We start from the raw sequence: 21235 nt of genomic DNA on the forward strand, positions 1-21235 counted from the left end.
ATCCGACAGTCCTGTGTCCTTAGACACACCCACCCCTAGCCTTCCTCAGACATAGTATCACCAGAAAAACTCACTTATTCTGTATCCTTAGAATAGTCAACACATCTTTACCGGTTCTACCCTTATAACAGTCGCGTACTTAACGTATCGTTGTAACTAAGTCTTACATAACGTGGTTGGAGTGAATTGTGATTTATGATAATTCAGTGTGTGTTACATTGTGATTGCTGAATTCATAATAAAGTTTAATTAAAACAAAATTAATAGTTGTGTTACGACTCAGCTATTTTATTTCATCAACCAACTCTTAAGTTTACGTGACACTCTCATGAAGACTGTCCTAGTATGTGGATACTACCCCCGGCCGCTGAGTCTCGTCCTTACATCCGTTCCTGGGTTTTCCCTGGTTTACTTGTACTCTCGAGGGAGCATATCCTCCGGTATTGTCAGGGTTTTCCCTAAACCCTACGTCATCGGGTTTACAGTTTGGGGAGGCAGCTTTCATTCCCAAAACAGCGAAATGTACTGTCCGAGCCATAACTTGACGTCCACTCCAAATCTCGAACATATATGTTCCATAAATCGTACAACTGTAACTTTTTTTTTGTACGTGGAGAAATCCTCATGGACACCCTGCTGTTGCAATAATTGCGTAACGGCAGAGTAGTGTCGGGCTCTTACCGACTAAAACTCCACGATGACCATCCTACGCGTATGACGGGGGTGCTCCAGGAACCTCTTATGAATTAACTTCAGTTGCACCCCCTTACCGCGTTCTTTTGTTTTAGCCAGTCCTAATACTTCCTGACTATTGAATTGGCGTTAGGGGGGAGGGCATTGCCCCTAGCGCTGTCTCTCCTTATTGATATTCACCCGGAGGCTTTGCCTTGTGTGCTTCGACCATCCAGCGCCCCAGAGGGGCCCAACTCTAAGGACGAAAAATGGCTTGTGCGCGTCTCGTCTTCGTCAACACCTCACGGAGCAGTCACCCATCCTAGACCGCTCCGTGACCGCTGCTGCTTAACTTTCATGATCGGCCGGGAACGAGTGTTTCCAGCGCGGCTAACGGGGCGTTGACACAATTGTAACTAAGACGTACAATTATTCAGTGTAATGGTTGCAATTTCTACGGGTTGATTCTAAATGACGATAAGAGTTCAGTCAGAATATTAAGTTGGAGTCTAGTTTCGTTTCGATTTCGACAAAATAAGGATCTAAGGCTACTCATTTTTCACGCAAATGAGGAAAGCAGTCGCCAAAAAGTGATATAAAATAACATCTAGCACGTACCATATGGTTAGTGAAGTAGCTCAATAAGGACTTCAGTATTTGATCTTCGAGCCTTTCAGAATTCAAGACGAGCGCAGAATCTCCATCTAAGAAATTAGTTAACGCGAATGCAACAGTGTCAAACTTACAAACCAAAACGCGCAGTACGAAAAAAATGACCAGCTCCTTTTAAAAAAGGACGTCGGCAGTGATTTGGGCCAAACACTGCGATTAATTCTGAACTACTACTGAGATATAAGTTACATGAGTCATATTTGTTATCTATCAACAAATTTGTATCTACCTAAAATTTAATATAAATTGTTATCTACCCAACAAAATTGCAATCGGCTACGAGTGCCATTCGAAAGAATATCTTAAGGAGGTCCTATATGAGCCGTTTAGAAGTCACACGGATCAACTCCATAAATTACAAAGTAGAAAAAGTGACGACATCACAAACGTTATTTTTTAAGAATCACTTTGCAATTTATAATTCATTAGACAACATTCTTTTGATAAATAAACTCATGGAAGTGAGTTATGTATTTTTTGAAAACATTTCTTCATACGAACATAACATAACGAATCCGCGGTTAACAGGATAACAGAATGCACTTTCTTCCAAAGCTCCAGTGGTACTCGACTTGCTTGGCTACGGTACAAATATTATTGAACCAACTCTTTGCTAAAACATAGAATATCCACCGAGCGTAAAGACGCTATGTAACTCGCTAATGCGACCTCACAAGAAAATGACTTTCCGATGATGCTTCAGAGGAGAGCTATGATGGGGTGTGTCTAAAGGCACGAGATCATCAGATTCGTGGAGAAAAGTCTTCGTTCGGAAAGTGAGGGAAATTGACGTTGCTGTTAATTGGTGAATTTCCATGTTGGTGGTTAGAGAAGGATGCTAACCGCCCTTGAGGGAAAGTTGCTAGTGGAAAGTGTCGTTCGTGAGAAAAATAGATATCCCGTATCTTCCCGTAGTTGGAACAAAGACTGTTTGTCTGTTTGAAGGACCATAATTAACTAAATCTTAAGATTTATAGGGGGTTCTCAGGCTGGCTGAACATGTACTGTGGAGATGCATCGACATCTGGTGATCATCTTGCCCGAAGAATAGTCTGTGTGTGGTGAGTCACGGGGCAGAAACTTGGAATCTTTGGAATCGTTGGAATCTTTACTATTGAGTGCCGCTACAACTATTTCTTTTCAGGGGAGCTATAGAATTATTCCATACCTCTGTTAGGTAAAAACGTCCATCCCGTGACCGCGACTACGTTCAGCAACTAGTTGTCGCCTCGAGCCCCAGCTCATCATCACAAATCTCGGACAATTATAATAGAGCTAAATTATAGACTAAAATGTTGGGGATTTTCCGAAGAATTCCAAAGGGAAGGCCACGGTGTTCCTTTCATCTCCGACACGGCTATTCTGACTATCACACATCCTCGGGCGTATCTAAAATATTGGGTTTCTCTAACATTAGACTCAATACAACTGACGTTATTTACAATTTAAATAAATGTTCCAATAAGCCAAGAGTCTAATTCAACAACAAAATATTTGATCGAATGTTCAGTAACAAAATAAAAACAAAAATCAGTAACATTATGGTTAGTATTCAAAGTGCTGGTTACGTCCTGTGGATTACCAGTCCGATCGTAATGACATGATGGACCATTCTCGATTATCAGGCAACGATAAGCCGTAGGGCCTTGCTGCCTTCCCAACTAATAATTCTAGAGGACTTGATTTGGTTACACGATTGGTGGTGCAAATCATGGCTAGTTGTATCTCACCAATCGCGTCTTGACATGATCGCCCGGTCGTTTCTACGGTTGTAAACATGTTCTTCAGGGTACCCATGATACGCTCTACCTGCCCATTAGCTCTACCAGCACCGGTCGTTAGTAGGTGAAGTTTTATGTGTTTAGCTTGGTAAAAATCTTGAAATTCATTGTCCGTAAAACATCTTCCTTGGTCCGCTATTATCCGGCAGGGATTGTCGAATAAAAATATAGCGGACTTAAGTGCTGTAATGGTGTTAAGGGAATCTAGTTTACGGGTATGATGCAGTTATATGAATTTTGTAAAAGCGTCGACCAAAACAATGACGTATTCTTTCGAGTCACTCTTACCGCTTAATTTGCCCGTTATGTCCATGTGAACCGTATGCCAGGGTATGCTGGTGTTAGGTATGGGATGTAGTTCGGCTTATATTTTACCCGAACTCGTCTTAAAAACTGGACAAGCATGACAGTTCTCTACGAATTTACGAACATATTTCGCCATTCCTTCGAACCAGTAATACTCGTACAGCTTCTCGAGTGTCTTATCCCAACCTAAGTGCATAATTGACTGATGCACATGATTAATAACGGGTCACCTAAAACCTCTTGGGACAATGGGCAAGCAGAGAGTTCTGCCTTTCCTTTGTATCTTACGATAAAGGGTGCCGGATTGTAGTTCCTACGTATTCGCGATATCGTCCGCGAGCTCATCGTTTTGCAATTTATTGGCGATTTCTGTAATTTGGGAATTGCGACGTTGTTCCGCTAATAGCCAATCTTCGGAGATTTTGGTCAGATTGATTTCTTTCTCTGTAACTTTGTTGATCGTACGGCGATCCAAGTCTTACGGGGCTTCGCGAAAAGAAATCTACGTGGGTCATTCGTTTGCCTTCCCGATACATAATGTCAAAGGTAAAAGTTTGTAGGTAAGCCCACCACCTGTAAACCCTGTCATTTAAATGTACCTTATTACTGGATGTCTTCAAGGAATTGCAATCAGTGACGATAAGAAATTCTCGTCCGTGTAGATAGTGACGGAAATGCTTGACGGCGTTTACAACTGCTAACGTTTCTAGTTCATAGGAATGATACCTAGATTCCGCAGGGCTAGTCCTTTTACTGTAATATTCCACTACTCTATTTTTACCTTCAACCTTATGCATTAAAATAGCCCCATATCCTTCAGAACTAGCGTCAATATGTAGTTCTATCGGATAATTAACACCGACACGTCTGTCAGGACGGAGATTGCCTTTCCCTTATTTTTTCATGTCTATCCGTCCAAGTTATGCTTTTATTACCGGAAGTAAGTGCATACAAGGGTTTCATTACCTGTGAGAATTTAGGGACCAATTTTCGGAAGTAAGAGGCTAAACCTATGAATTGCCTGAGTTGTGTGACGGTCGTTGGCGTAGATAAAGAACTCAAGGCGTGTATTTTACCCGGGTTGGGACGAACTTCTCCGTCATGAATTATTAGGTCATTCCATAAGTTCGTGCCGACTTTTCTCATATATACATTTCATGTGTCGATTTATAAACATACGGCGATAAGGGACCAATGCACTTGAGCTTAGCTGATCGAGAACAGGCTAGAGCAGATTTTCGTGGGTATAAGATCGTAATAAAGTGAACACAGTGACTTATAACAGTAAAAAATCATGAGTGAAATGCGTATCCATTTTCGACATCTCATGTTATATGCATTTCGGAAAGGAAATAACAATTGCCACGAAAAACATATGTGCTGTTTACGGAGAAAATGCGCTTTCATCTCGCACCTGTAGGAAGTGGTTTCAACGTTTTAGAGCTGGGAATTTCTGTTTAGAAGATGAGGAACGCTCCGGGCGTCCTCCTCAGACAGACGAAGATAAAATTCGGGATGTTATTGAAAAATCACGAAGTTTGACAGTTCAAGAGATGTCAAATGTTCTGAAAATACCTAAGACAACGATTCATAGGTGTTTAGAAAAAATAACATATATAACCGCTCGAAAAACGGCACGAACTTATGGGATGACCCAATACATATCCCAAATAGAGTACCGATGTCTTTAGAAAAGAACATTTTGAAAAGTTAAAAGAAAATCCGGCTTCTACGAGGGTATTTAATACGGTGTTCAATCTTTCTAGGGCTTGATCTATTGAGTCGGCAATAATTAGGACGTCATCCAAGTAAACAACAACGTATGAATACGCGAGGTCGCCTAAGGCATTGAGAATGGCCCTCTGGAAAACGGACGGTGCATTTTTCAACCCGAACGGCATCGTTATGTACTCGTATTGTCCGTCGGGTGTAACGAACGCTGTATACTCTGTCGAATTAGGATGAATGGGAATTTGATGGAATCCGCTGACCATGTCCAAGCTAATGAAGTATCTCGCCTTTTGCAATCTCGCGATTTGGTCCGCGATAAGGGGTAGGGGATACCGATCCGCGACCGTATTTTTATTTAACGTTCGAAAATCTACACACAGTCTATCTGAGCCGTCCTTTTTCTTCACGAGTAACATAGGGCTCGCGAATTGTGAATTACTAGGCCTTATGATTTTTGCTCGAATTAATTTGCTGATTCTCTCTTGCACTATTCTCCGCTCTTCCTCGCTAAGTCTATAAGGACTTCTTTGTGTGGTGATGTTGGGACCTATTAATCGAATCTCTAACTGGCCCGTTTTACACGAGAACGCGGGAAACCTGTAATAAATGACTCTTTAAAATTTTGGAGAATAGATATCAATCGGCTTTTATCATTACCCAATACCTCAGTGTCTACTTCATTAAGATCGATCTCATTTTCGGCGGTTTTATTGCAAGCACTAACTATCTTCGTTTTTCAAATATCGAGGCTTTTGTGCGTAATATTTACATCGAATCCTTGGCTTAAAATTTCGCGACCAATCATAATGTCATACTTTAAATAACTATCGGCAAGGACGTGAAAAGTTATTTCCAATGTAAAACCGTTAATACGTACAACGGACAAAATCTGAGACGTACTTTTAACGCAAGTATTTCCGATTCCTCGCATTACTACTATATCGTTCTTTTACCGGAAAATTTCGAGGCTACGGATTCTTTAATTAATGAGCATTCGGTTCAGAATCAAAGTAAATTGGGAACGACTCACCCAGATGACTCATGAGGCGACAGCCAGGCGCCGAATGAGGCCGCGGTCAAGGGATGAACGCTTTGTCTAACAAAGGTTTTTTTTTATTTTTTTATTTATTTATTTATTTATTAAAATTACAATCAATTCTCGCGTTGAGAATTTTCAGTAATTATTCTGGCGTGGCGCAGTGACATGGCTGATTATTTATAACAAGTTAATACTTATTATAGATAAGTATAATTTATAAGTAAGTATTATGAATAAGTAAATATTACTTAATTTAGATAACTAATTGAATCTAGCGTTTAGGTCTAGCGGGTAGTGCCTCTTCAATCTGCGAATCTGGTCCGTCGTATCAAGTAGTCCAGTGATTAGGGGGTTTCGGTGTTTGTTGACTCTTTTGCTATATCTGTCGCTATATTTTGCTATTTCCTTTTTGACTGTGGGTATCTTGAGGTCGCGGTGTATTGTTTCATTGGTTACATACCAAGGTGCATCAATTAGGGATCTTAGCGTCTTCGATTGGAAGCGTTGAAGTATTTCAATGTTGGAGTTACTTGCTGTTCCCCATAGTTGGATTCCGTAGGTCCAGACAGGTTTTATTACGGTCTTGTAGAGGCTAATTTTGTTCTGTGTGCTTAGGTTGGAGCGTCGGCCAGTGAGCCAATAGAATTTCTTGAGTTTGTCCTTGAGTTGCTTTGTTTTGTCTGTGATGTGATTATTCCAAGTTAGCCTCCTGTCCAGGGTCATGCCCAGGTATTTGACTGAGTCCTTGCTAGGAATTATTGTATTGTTAATGGTGACCTGGGGGCAGGTTTGTTTCAGGAGCGTGAAGGTTACATGTGTGGATTTTTTTTCGTTGACTTTGAAGCCCCATTTATGAAACCACTTTTCCATGGAGTCGAGACATCGTTGGAGAGTGGATGAGGCTATTACCGGGTCTGCGTGGGTAGCTAATAGCGCTGTGTCCTCTGCAAATATTGCTATTGTTATCTCGTTTGATATAGGTAAGTCGGCAGTGAGAGTCGGCGGTAAGAGTACAGTAGGGGTCCGAGGACACTACCAAGCCCGTTCCCTTGGCAGTGGTTTCGCTAGAAAGTAGATGCGGACAGAGGGAATCTCGTTAATCCATTCATGCGCGTCACTAATTAGATGACCAGACATTTGGCTACAATCTATGTAGTATTTAAATAGTCTAGACTAAGGACAAGAAAGGATGTTCTATTTGAAGTGAATCCTCAATTAGCTTTTCCTCATTTAGCTTTGACGTGACCAAGGCATACACTCTTACACTCTCTCTCTCTCTCTTTCTCTCTTCCCCAGCACTCTTACGATTCTTAGTTTATACCTTAAATTTACAACTTATACTATCCCAAGAAAACTCGAACTTAAATATATGATAGAACAAATACCCCCCTTTTTTGATATTACATCTATGAAACACCAAATTATGGGAGATTTCATACTTCCGAGGTCCCCTCGTAGGATCTCTAAAGAAATTAAGTAAACTGAAATTGATAATTGCGTCAATAAATAAATAGATAAATAAATAAATACGTAAATAAATAAATGTGTAAATAAGTAAATAATTAATTAATTGAATAAATAAGTTATTGAATAAATAAGTCAATAAATAAATAAAAAAAATTAGTAATACAATTGAGTGTGATATATTTTAAAACACGGTACGACACATAGACGCACGTCACAATTTTCACGCTCATAGCGTGGTAGTGTCTGTCAAATTGCTCTTAGTTTCCTATTTTGATCCGACATTTTGAGATTAAAGACTAAAAAATTATAAGGATATGGATCGGTATGTTAAAAAGAGCATCTAATAATGGTATATTTATTTTAACAAAAAGCAACAATTGATACCTGACACTGGCGTATCAAAAATAAAAACTATATATTCTGTCAGTACATTGTTAACACAGTTATAAAATGTTGCAAGGACAAAAAAGGTGTGAAGCAAGACAAATGAAAAAGATCGTTTGGTTCAAACGGTGAGTGAATGAGTCAGTAGAGTGAGCCACTGTAGTGGCGCGTCATACCTAAGAGGTGAATCCACGTGTTGCCAATTTTATCTTTGATAAGTCATTGACTCCTTGACCTTAACTTTTAAGTTCGGACCATAGTCTTATGTGGTGTCTTCTCAGTCTCATCTTGGCTTCTTCTATGTACGTGTATATTCTTTGTTTCTAGTACGGATGGTAATTTTACAGTTCTTATACATCTTATGGATCAGTTCTATCATTGGGATTGGAATATTGTTCCTTTCCAAACAAGGTTTTAGCGCAGTGCGGTGTTGTGTCGACTTTTATATAATCCAACTCATAATCTACTTCATTTTCGATAATTGTTTCCACCTCACATAAGAATGAAACATCAATGAGTGAGATTTGAAGAATTATAACGCTAATGTCAAACAAATTAAGATATTAAATAATAAGGCAGACAGTCAATTCATACTAATCTTTATTAGTATAAACGACATAATTATTACCGTTATTTGAAATAGGAAACACCTCTACCATGATATTGAAAAAAACACTATTTGATTATCAAAATCATACTGCCGTCGAAACAATAGCTTTTGTAACATATATAGGTGAAAGTTGGCAATATATTTCGAGGTCATTGAAATTTTTCAGATTGTCCTCTTTGACAATAATCAGGAATACTTATAATAGATTTGGAATAATATGAGATATTCATTCTTGTTCCGCACTCACGTAGAATTTCTTATACTTACGCCACTTTTCTTATCAGTTATTTCAGCATTCCCCGTTTAATAAATCTGTATCTTTAGTGTCATCTTTGTCCTCACCTTGAGAGGATTGTAACGAAAGAAATAATTCGTCAGTGTTTCTCATAAACGGCCTTAATTTTTTATTTACCCTTTTCCACATACTGGAGATCAGTGGATGCGAAGTCAATAAAAGCCTACCTATTTGTAATTAAAATATATGTGTAATAATCAATTGTTTGAATCAGTTACAATGACCAACAGCTTTATATTTAATCCTACCGCTCTTGTTGCAAACCATCCATGTTGCAATATTTGAAGATTTTCCGGCGTGATGCAAACGAAACGAATGAATATGTTTATCTCGTGTTTCTGTTCCTTCCTGAGACAATTGCCTGACAATTAGTAACAATGCTTTTTGCACCACGAATAGCCCATGAAATAATATTTTATGCACTATTGACGTCATTGGATATTCGAATATAAGTGGATATACAGCTTTATTGTGTCTGTAGCATAATTTCCACATTTGTTGGAATCAATTTCGTAGCCGCTTCGTATAGCGTTCAAGGTGATTTTCAACTTCTGAATAACAGAAAAAATTGTTTTAAAAATATGAAACAAGGGTAGAAATTCTTTAAAATTAATATATTGTTCAACTATTTGAAAAAGAATATTGGGAAAGGTCGTACCTTTGCCATTTAGTTAATATGTACCTAGTTAATAATCGCAAGTCTAAACCAGTTACCTTAGCCGATAGTTCTTGATCACTGAAAAATTTGCGGCTTGTGTTCCCACCATTAGTATTTCCTGAAACATTATATTATAAATAATGTTTTATGAATTTCTTTGTATAAAAATTTTCATTTTAATACTGATAAATAATCGTTTTCTGAAGTACTACCGTGTCATTGTTTCGATATATCAACTAACAATCCCACTTTTTTTTTCTAAATTGATCCTGAATTTCCTGTTTTTTGGTACTATCTATTTTTTTGTCGGCTTCAATTTTAATTTGCCATTTCTTTACAGGAAGTTTGTACGCCTGGAGTAATAAATTTTCGAACAGACATATGACGACATCGTTTTATCAATTTTATGGCATCTGGTATTTTTTCATTTTGATAATATATGAAAATCTTCACATGTCGCAGCGCAGATGTAACATGTGATTAGAATATTAACACTCTATACTGTGTCCGTGATAACATTACACACTTTTGTATCGACCATTACCAATATCATGGTGTGTTTTACCAATAATGAACTCTCGATAATTTGGAACAATTGAATTAAATTTTACTACCAATCAAGTATAATACAAAATTTATTTTATTTATATTTAAGTATATAAAAAATTAATTATACCAACAATTAAGTTAAATTCTGCGATATTTCAGAGTTATTCAAATTGGTTTTTGATCACCTTCAACTTCAGTATTCTTCAAATTATTTATTTGTCGTTATATGTAGTCGTTATATGTAGTGAGTCTGCTGATTCACTCTCAAATTGGAGGCGTATGGGACGATAATAACGAAGCTAGGACGGTGACGGGTTTTGTCATATAATGCATTTATCAAGCATTTCAAAAGTTGAAAAACATATTAGAACTGTGGAAATGCTATTACTTAACATCAACCGCAAGAAAAACATTGAACTTCGAAAACTCTTTACATCGCAATTTGCATCGTTTCCAAATGATTGCTTGCATTGCATTTGTTGTGATCCATCGCATCCCCATTTGCTTATAAATTCCGAAAAAGCACGTTTACTTCCATGTAAGCTTTCTACTGCTTTGCTTAATTATTGATAAAATATTCTAATAATATAAATACTTGACGTGTGGCGCAACATATCTTGTAAATTTATCTCTACACAAGTATCTGTTAAACGAAATGCTTCTGAAACTGAGTAATAGTCGTTCTTGCTGCTTAAATTATTAACTTCAGTTTTATGCGATTCTTAATTTTTTCGCTCTAGTCAGGGATGCTTTTATATCACAATCAATTTAGAGGCACCTAATTGCCCTGCTTCTCATAACTTAGATTCAGTAGCAAATCTCTTTCACCTTCAGAGTTTTCCTGATTTCTTGTGTTTTCTTTCTGCATTCGGTTAATTTAGTAAAAGATTTTTTGGGCCACCACTCTTTACGTACTACTTTTGACAGATCCATAATTTGCGTAAGCCAGTATTGATTTTGGCTTACGAATAATTTGTTTTGCCGTTTTGCTCACTGTCATTTTATTACAAATTAACTGCTCAAACATTTTTATTTGTATCCTAAAATCTTCTCTTCTACAACCAAATAATCTTCATGACTTGTTAATACATGTTCCAAGAAATCTAGCTTCTCATCGAAAGTCTCATTCTCATGCTTGTGGATGATTTTATATAACTGTATTACTGTCGTTCTTCTGATTCCCGATAGACCTACTAGAATTTACAAATCCGTGAAATAAGATTTTGAAACAAAAATTGAAATATATCCAATAAAGTATAACATCAAATAGTTCAATGTTGCCGCAGTACGATTTTACTTACTTATTAAAATTTGTTACGTATTAAAATACGTACTTGGTTCGTTTAAATCCACCATTCTAATCACTTAATGTCACAAATAATATAATAATAAAGAATATTGTATAACAAAAAACCAAGTCTCGATATTTCTAATAAAAAGTGGACTTCAATAATTTGTTGCATCATCTGCTCCAACTCTCTTCACTTGTATATTTTACAAGACTAAACTCGAACTAATGCATGACTTCCGAAATGATCTATGACAATCAAGGAACCCCGCTTATTGTTTTTCCCCCAAAATTCTAATTTTTCAATCAGCGTTGCAATTGGCCTTCTTCGCGTTAAATTGGAGAGGTTAGCAAGAATGTGTACGCGCTTGAATTGCAGCACTTTGAGGAGGCAGAGATATTTGTGCGGTTTTTAATTTACCCTTTGGAGATCCTAATTTACAGCCTGTGCTCAGTTATTTAATGCAAACAAAATGTGAATTTTAAAAATCATTATTCGAAGAAATTTAATTACGGCAACCAGTATTGTATTGGAAATATTACTACAGAAGAACGTTGCAAATGTGTTGTAAACCAACGAACAAAGATCTAAACACATCCTGCTTCAGTAAAACATTTACAGGTATTATTATCTTTTGCTATATTGACTTTATGGCTACATATCTTCGAAAAAATAAAATAATGGTTTTGTATATATAGAGATATATGAACATATATTTAAATATCGTCAATTTCATATATACAGATTCCCAATAATATGGGAATAACTATTCATGGAAATAATTTCCCTCTCTTTCACATGTAAAGGTATTTCATTCATGTTCAACATGACAAGAAAATCGAATTTTGTGAAAAGGAGGCGTCTTATGTCCTGTTACGCCGCGCGACTCTCTGCCTGGCCCAGGTCACACACCGCGGGCCAGACGGACACCAGATGTCCGCTCTTCCGTACGGCGTACCCTCAATAGCCTAAGTACCCGTTATAAACCCGAGTAATTTGCTCGTTAAGGTCCTTCAGACCCAACAAATGTCCTTTTCTAAATCAGTTTCTAAAGACTATTGTTTACTACGGCTTGGCAAGGGAAAGTTGGGTTTTTCCACGTACGATGCTTCCTAATAACAACTTTCTATCAAGGGCAGCTAAGACCCTTCCTAATCCACAAACCTTCGTTTAACCAATTAACAACGAAGCCTATTTCCCTCACTCTCTTAGCCAAAATCGTCACCAACAAATCCGATGGTCCCGTGCGCTAGAGACTGATCCTTAGCCTTCCTCCGAGACAGCATCGTCTCCCAAGAAACACTGATTCTACATCCTTCGAACGGTCAACATCCTTCGAGCGGGTATACACACCCGCAGATCAGTCACTCACTCATCTCGTACATACGCACCAGTGTAACTATCCTCGTTATAAGTTGTGGAATAAACGGTGAAATATAACTTACTATACTGTGTCATATTCATTCAACCACCTCTGTTATCTTAACCGAAACAGGGGAACGACTACTTCGCGGCGTCGATTCACCGAATCGTAGCGAGAATTTACGCCTCTCGCTGACGCGTTTTCCTCGCGACCGCGTCTCTCCGCGATCGGTCGTAACATGTCCCTTTTCCCTTGTAATTACCTGAGTAGCTGTTAGTAGTAGCTAGTTACAGCAAATCTTTTTCATCAAAAGTGAGGCTTTTCCCTGTGCAACGCAATAGGGAAGAACACCGCACCTAGCTGCACAAATTTTAAAATAAACATTGAAAATGGAAAATTTAAAATGTTCGATCAGGCACAATCCCAAAAGTAAAAAAAATATTAAATATCTAATTCCATCACAAATAATTCACATTAAGCAAACAATAAAAGTTATAAACAGTTTTAAAGAATTTCGAGATTGACCTCTTCAAATCCGTGTACATAGATCCTATAGAAGTTAACGAATGTGGAAAGAAATACTACATTACGCCCCCCCCAATGTAAACCTATTTTTTTTCACATAAAGAAATCCTCATGAACACTCCGCTGCTGCTAATAATCGGTAACAGCAGAGTAGTGTCGGACTCTTACCGACTAAATCTTCAAGATGACCATCCTACGCGTATGACAGGAGTGCTCCAGGAACTTCTTATGAATTACCTTTTCGTTACACTCTCCTCTCGCGTCCTCATGTTTGAGCCAGTCCTAAAAATTCCCTGACAGTTGAATTTGGCGCTAGGGGGGACCATTGCCCCTAGCGCCATCTCCTCTTCTAGTCGCAGTCCGTTGGGACGGCAATGAAGCGGATCTAGGCCGCCTGATCGCCATCTCCCTCCATAAGTCGCTCAGGCGGGCGGCTCTCTCGAGGGGCTTGCCAACCTCGTCCAGCAGGCATATCGGCCAGTACGCCGACGGCGAAGTTGTCACGTAAAATTAAACAGTTCCGCCCGAGCAGTCGAGCTAGACGGACGTAAAATATAGTGCCTCCGACATTGTGCGACAAAAGTAGAGCAACAGAACCAATCAAGGATGGAAAAAATACCATCAATAAGAATACTAAACAAAAGAGAAGCATACACTATAAACAGGGCAGTAGACCAACAGAGCCCAATTAAAACAACAAGTGAAGTACAGGACTGCTCAAATACAAAAGAAATAGAAATGGAAATAATACAAGAAGACGACGTAAAGAGCAATATCAACAAGGATCTACCACAACATAACGAAAGCTAGAAGACTGTAACTCTCAGCAAAAAAAGAAAAATAAACTCAAACACAAAAGATAGGAGGACCACGGAAACAGAAAGACAACAATGGCTACAAGAAATTCCTACACAAAACTCCTTCAGCTCACTGACAGAAGAGATGGACACAGACCCTACAGAAAAACTAAGAACACACACTCCTAAGCCACCGCCAATCCACATAGACGCAAAAATAATAGACCCCCTCATTGATCTGCTAAACAGCACGGCAGGAAAAGAAAACTACACTATCAAACAGCTCAAACTGGACCAGGTAAAAGTACAAACTAATACCCCCGAAACCTACAGAAAAGTAACTAAAGCGCTAAAGGAAAAAGACTCTGGGCATCACACTTACCAACCCAAATCCGACAAGAGCTACAAAGCAGTAATCAGAGGTCTACACCATAAAACAAATACAAACAAAATATGCGCGGAATTGGCCAAGATCGGACACCAGGTAAGGACGATCAACAATATAACCAGATTTGACACTAAGCAACCACTACCGCTATTCCTAATAGAGCTAGCACCGAAAAGCAACAACAAAGAAATATTTGAAATTAAAAAAATCTCAAACACAATAATCACAGTCGAGCCACCCAGACATAAAAAAGACATACCACAATGCATGCGGTGTCAACAATACGGACACACAAAAAACTACTGCAACAGAAACCCGGCGTGTATCAAATGCGCAGAAAGGCACCTAACAGCGAATTGCCTACACACGGAAAAAATAAACGACGTAAAATGCTACAATTGCGGTGGAAATCACCCAGCGAGTTACAAAGGCTGTCTAGTAAGAAAGCAACTTCAAGGCAAACGTTTTCCGCCGCTTCGTAACAGGACACATAACAATCTTCACACGCCACAGGACAACACAGAACCTACGTCAACACCAAAAACACAGCACGCAAGGAACAATAACCACACTAACACCAACACCGCTAGAAACCGAAGCTACGCGCAAGTAGTCAACCGGTCGTCACCCTTAGATAATCAAGAACAGAACAACCACAGCAACGACGCTACAGAAATCAAAGAGTTAATAAAACACTCCATAAAGACACCGAAATACTCACAAAAATGATAAGCGACCAAAATGAACTCCTCAGACAGCAAACACAGCAGATAACAGTCATGTTACAATTACTTACTAACATGATGAAAAATCATCAAAAAAACATGACAAAAAATAACAATAGACACGCTTAAAATAGCAGCCTGGAACTCTAACGGCCTACAACAAAGGGCCCTAGAAACTAAAATATTCCTGTATAGCAATAACATCGATATACTACTCGTCTCAGAAACACACCTCACAATAAAAAGCTACATAAAAATACCGCACTACACCATATACGACACCAAGCATCCCTCAGGGAAAGCACACGGAGGGACGGCAGTAGTAATAAAAAACGACATTAAACATCACCTACACAGCCAGGTCAGTAAAGAACATATAGAAGCAACCACCGTTACCGTACAGACTAACAGCAACGAACTGCAGTTCTCAGCAGTATACGTACCGCCGCGACACAAAATCACAACGCAAATGTGGGAAGACTACTTCCGACACTTAGGTGACAAGTATATTGCAGCGGCAGACTATAACTCAAAGCCCACACTATGGGGATCAGGAATCACCACACCTCGAGGCAGAACCTTGGAAAAATACATCAGAAATAATAACCTCAATATATTATCCACAGGAAGACCGACATATTGGCCGACAGACCCGAGCAAAATACCTGACCTGCTAGACTTTGCAGTTACAAAAGGACTAAACGCAAATAAACTAAACATAGCACCCAGCCTCGAGCTTACCTCCGACCATACGCCCATAATAATTATATACAGAAACAAACCAATACTTTACAGCAGCACAGAGAAGCTATGCAATAAAACCACCAAATGGTAAATATTCAAAGAAATAATAGAGAGCAAAATCAGCTGCAACATCCCACTGAAAACACCTGAACACATCGATCAAGCAGTAACAACACTCACAGAAACTATCCACGAAGCCGCAAGGGCAACCACTATACCTGAAACAACCAACAGACAAACAAAAACAGTACCACTAGACATCCTCGAAAAAATTAGAGAAAAAAGAAAAGCGAAAGCAAAATGGCAAAAACACAGAACAAAAGAAAACAAAAAACACCTAAACAAACTCGCAAAAGAAATAAAAAACAAAATAAAAGAGCACAACAACAACGAGTTCACAAAGTTCATCGTATCACTATCTGCACACGAGAACTACAACTACTCCCTATGGAAAGCCACAAAAAAAAAATAAAGAAGGCAATAAAAATGGTACAAGCAATCAGAAAAGCAGACAACACATGGGCAAGAAGCAACGAAGAGCTAGCTGACGAATTTTCCAACCACCTTTGGAACACATTTACACCACATAATATCAACAACAGCAACCACAATAGTCATACGGACGAGGATGCGCTAACTACTAGTACACCAACTGACAATCGCTACACCATACCCAAAGCAACAGCACAAGAAATCAGAAACATAATTGAGAAAATAAAAAATAATAAAGCACCAGGAATCGACCTAATTAACGGCAAAATCTTGAGAAACCTTCCGCCAAAGGCGATAAGACAAATCACAATAATAATTAACACAATACTAAGAATACAATACTTTCCAAAAACTTGGAAACTGGCACAAATCATAATGATACGCAAACCAGGCAAGGACTCACACGAAACCAAATCCTACCAACCAATCTACTACTTCCGGTGTTCTCTAAGATACTAGAGAAAATAATTTACGACCGAATAAAATCCATAATAGAGAAGAATCAACTAATACCGGATCACCAATTCGGATTCAGAAACAAACACTCCACAATAGAACAAACGCACAGACTCGCCAATGAAATCTTACAGGCGCTGGAAACAAAACAATACTGCACGGCACTCTTCATGGACATCGAAAAAGCATTCGACAATATAAACCACACTAGCCTACTTCAATCAATTGGGAAACAGTTCCCGGGGCAGATATACCAATTAATCAAACCATACTTAAGCAGCAGAACCTTCATAGTAAAAATCAAAGACACATACTCTGAAGCTAAAGAAATCAAGGCAGGAGTTCCGCAAGGAAACGTCCTAAGACCAATTTTATACACATTATACACGGCCAACATACCAACAACTAACAATAGCAAAATACTGACATTCGCGGATGACACACCTGTACTAGTCAGGCACACTAACCCTGCAACAGCAGTTACATTACTATAAGAACATATCACAAAAATAGAAAAGTGGCTTCAAGCAAAACAAATTGAAGCAAACCCCGATAAATGCAAACACATTACATTCACACTGCGAAAACAGAAACCACCAAACATTATACTAAACGGCACACACATAATACAAACAAGGCAACTCAAATACCTAGGACTCCACTTAGATACACGACTCACGTGGAAACAGCATATTAAAGCAACAATAGACAAAATACAGATGGCAAGAAGACAAATGTACTGGCTAACAAGTCGAAAATCCAAACTAAGCATAGAAAACAAACTAAAAATATATAAAATGGTCATAAAACCAATCTGGACGTACGGAATAGCACTATGGGGAAACAGCAGTAATGAGCCATATAACCAAAATAGAGGCAACGCAATCTAAAATACTCAGAGCAATAGTAAACGCGCCATGGTACGTTAGAAACGAGGACATTCGGAAAGACCTGGGAATACCAACGGTCAAGGAGGAGATTAACAGAAGTGCAAGAAGGTACGGAGAAAGAATAGCAACGCGCCCAAACCGGCTGGCAGCGGAAACGGTCGACACGTCAACCATAAAAAGAAGATTAAAAAGGAAACACCCAACAGATCTCACAAAGGACATAACCTAACAAATACAATGATGGTACCCCGCTGGGGGTAGCCACCCACATGCTATACTAGGATACCGCTATAATATTTTACCAAATGTCCTACTGGACAAATTGTAAAATTTAAATAAATAAATAATTAAAAAAAAAAACGTAAAATTAAGGCTTAGGTTTTAAATACAAGAAGGTTGACCCGTAACTCCACTTTATGTTTCTTTATTAAATAACACAAGTACAGTTTACGCGACTGATCGGAGAGATGTTGATTGATGAGAGTTTGTAGTTTTCATTATCGAGGTGCTCTCGTATTATTACAGAGGAAAACTCGGTGCGGGCGTATCCCTTTTAACTAACAACGCGGATTCATTTTTCACACTTTTCGTTAGGAAAAGTGAGGGTAACGATTCGCCATGCCAATTGGTTATAACGTTAATAAATGAAAATAGGAGGAGGTAGCCTCCTACTAACGTGGCTCATAGGTGACATTGTTTATGAGAAAAATCAGCATTTCCGTTAGCCAAATATTCGGTTTTCCCATTAGGTAACTACCTGCTTTCTTCGTAATTGGTAGGAACGTACAATAAATGTAAGGACTGTTCAAGGACCATCCATAAACCGATAAAACTTACAGAAATAAACTAAAAGTTTAAGTTTATAGTGGGTCCTTGAGGTTATTGAGGGTATGCGGTGAGGGCCCGCACACATCTGGCCTCTAATGTCACAGTGGCTTGAGGTCTGTTGTGAATTGACGTTACAAAGTCGTCGGTCGGCCCTCTTTACGGAGCAAGACCAGCCTCGCCGTCCGCCATGCTCAGGGGTAGACTCCCTCTCTCAGACATCTCGTGTAGAGGCGTCGATGTTTGGGGGCTCTGACCCTATCACTTCTCTCCAGATCCGGCCCGGGATTCCGTCCGGGCCCGGAAGTGTACAAGAGCTACTCAATGCCTTTGTCGAAAATTGTAAATTTTATCTACTGCCCGATTTTATAATCGCACTATTAATATGTATCATGTATTAGACACTAATTTTGATTTCTCGAAGAAAAATTAATGAAACATAGCATATTAATCGTATAGAAAATTATATACTGTTACTTTTCGATCATACACGATCATATATGCCTAACAACTTCATTTATATAAAATAACAAAGACGAAAATAACAAAGACAATAATTTTTATTATAATACCGAAAATAAAAATTCCAATTTATTCACATTTTGTACAATTGTTTAAACTTTATAGATGTAAATTTTAAAGAAAATGGACCAACATTTTACAACAAAAATGAACAAAACTATGCTAACTTTTACTATATTTTTTATAAAAATAAATATATTTCCAATCTACAAGTTGGAAAGATGTTTTCACCTGTCCAACATGAACGTCAATATGTAGAAGAAAACATATCAAATAGTTTTTCGAGAACTACATCATACATAACCATTATTAAAATCGGCGATTCACACTTAGCATGTTCCTTTATAAGTGATATGGAATTGTAAGACGAAAAAATTCAGGCAGAAAAAAATCCAGATTCAGAGATATGTCGTAATGACATTTACAATAATGCATAAAATGAACCTTCTCGCTAAAATTCAAACCTGATGAACTGATTTCTCGTATGCCGAAATTAAAGTTTGTTTGTGCTGTTTATAAATCATATACATTTGCATAATACATATAAAGAAAAGGATAAGCAATTCAAATCAGACTTATTATTATTTCATTCGCAGTATTAAAGGCGTTATAAGTAGTTAATTTCTCTCGCCAGTATGTACTTTGCCACACACTAACAATATGAATAAATTCTGAATTCAAAATCTGTTCTTTGTGATTGTATTAACCATATCAATAAAAATACAATTTTTACAGAAATTATCTTTTAATACTACTTACAATGAATAAATATTTTACATAATTTAAACACCAGAAAAGAACCTCTTTTACTTATTGTTTAAACAAACTTGTATACGTATATATATGTTTAAACTAATTTGAGTATATAATTTTTATATTATATTAAATCATTCTTTATATGTAATATTAGAAATATTATAAAAGTTATATGATAAATTAGGCGGTAAAAAGTTTTGCAGGGTTGCTGGTACTGCATTAAAGTATGTCCCACTCCTTTCTCGAAAAACTGTCTCTTGTACGGTGCTGGATACATCAGATTGAAAATTTTGGACAGTGCTAGATGGAACAGTTTGTACAACTATTGGTTGAGTTGCTGTATGTGAAACAGTTTGTATTACCTAAAGATGTTAAAAATAAATAAATACTCTGTGATTTTTACATGATTACTTTTTTAAGGAATAACTAAATTATAATTTAATTTAAGTATAAAATAACAATTATGTATGCTTAACCTTAATCAATGCAGTTAAATAATACTATACTATTCCAGTACTATTTATGATATTAAATAATATTATTTTCGTCAGAAATTCTTCTTTTAATTATGGTTTATATATAAGACATAATTTTATTTGTAGCATTTTTAATTAAGTGATTCCTCTAATTTTTTAAAACTCTACAATGGAATTTTATATATATGTACATGGAATTAATGAGATATAATATGTATTGTTAGTAAAATAACATTTATATATCAGTTTGATATTTTAATATCATTTGTGACTGATATTTTCGAAACAATTTCTTGAACAAAGACATCTTTCTGATATGTTACCATTAGAAGTATTTAACTGCATTGAAGAGAATCACGTAGTGTAACATATGTGTAACATATTTCAAAGCTACAATCAATATTTAAAGATAAATTCATAATTTCGATTTTGTCTTCTTTCAGTTTCAGTAAATATGTTTCAATATATTTCAATATATTTTAATATTTCTTCTAAAAATTTTAATTTTATTTAATTTTATAAGTAATATCTGTTACAGTAATATCGTAACTGACATTTGTTGAGAATTCTCAATATCTTCCAATATTATTCTTAAACGTTTTGTAGGTCAAACACGATAAAAGCATAGCACATTAACTCTACTATATTACATCTATTATTACAAAATTAACTAATATTCAAACATGCACACATACATATGTAGGGTAACATTTGAAGTTTCACACGCAATTAGCTGCTAAACTATTCCTTACTCAAAAAAGTTTACCAAGCGGAATTTACTTTGTTTCGACGAAGATTTTTGTAATGGTTACAAAACTCGTCT

General features: G+C 37.4%; 1 protein-coding gene across 5 annotated transcripts in view; it reads right to left on the reverse strand.

The window, feature by feature from the left end:
- Positions 1-6334: 6334 nt before the first annotated feature.
- Positions 6335-21235, reverse strand: part of LOC117162185 (uncharacterized) — a 47556-nt gene continuing 32655 nt past the window's right edge. Inside the window, exons 8-11 of one of the 5 annotated variants that reach the window (XR_013058356.1) lie at positions 9672-9733; positions 9206-9508; positions 8229-9124; positions 6335-7145 (exon numbers count right to left, since the gene is read on the reverse strand). Coding sequence is in view for 2 of the 5 variants with exons in the window: in XM_076618548.1 (XP_076474663.1) it covers positions 20068-20298 (231 nt within the window). In the remaining 3 variants the exon portion in view is untranslated. Of the gene's footprint in view, positions 7146-8228; positions 9125-9205; positions 9509-9639; positions 9734-19227; positions 20299-21235 lie in introns of those variants that run through there. The other 4 variants (XR_013058358.1, XM_076618548.1, XM_033344058.2 and 1 more) reach the window with 4 other exon arrangements.

Source organism: Bombus vancouverensis, chromosome 5 (assembly GCF_051014615.1).
Source record: "Bombus vancouverensis nearcticus chromosome 5, iyBomVanc1_principal, whole genome shotgun sequence".
Classification (NCBI taxonomy): Eukaryota; Metazoa; Arthropoda; class Insecta; order Hymenoptera; family Apidae; genus Bombus; species Bombus vancouverensis.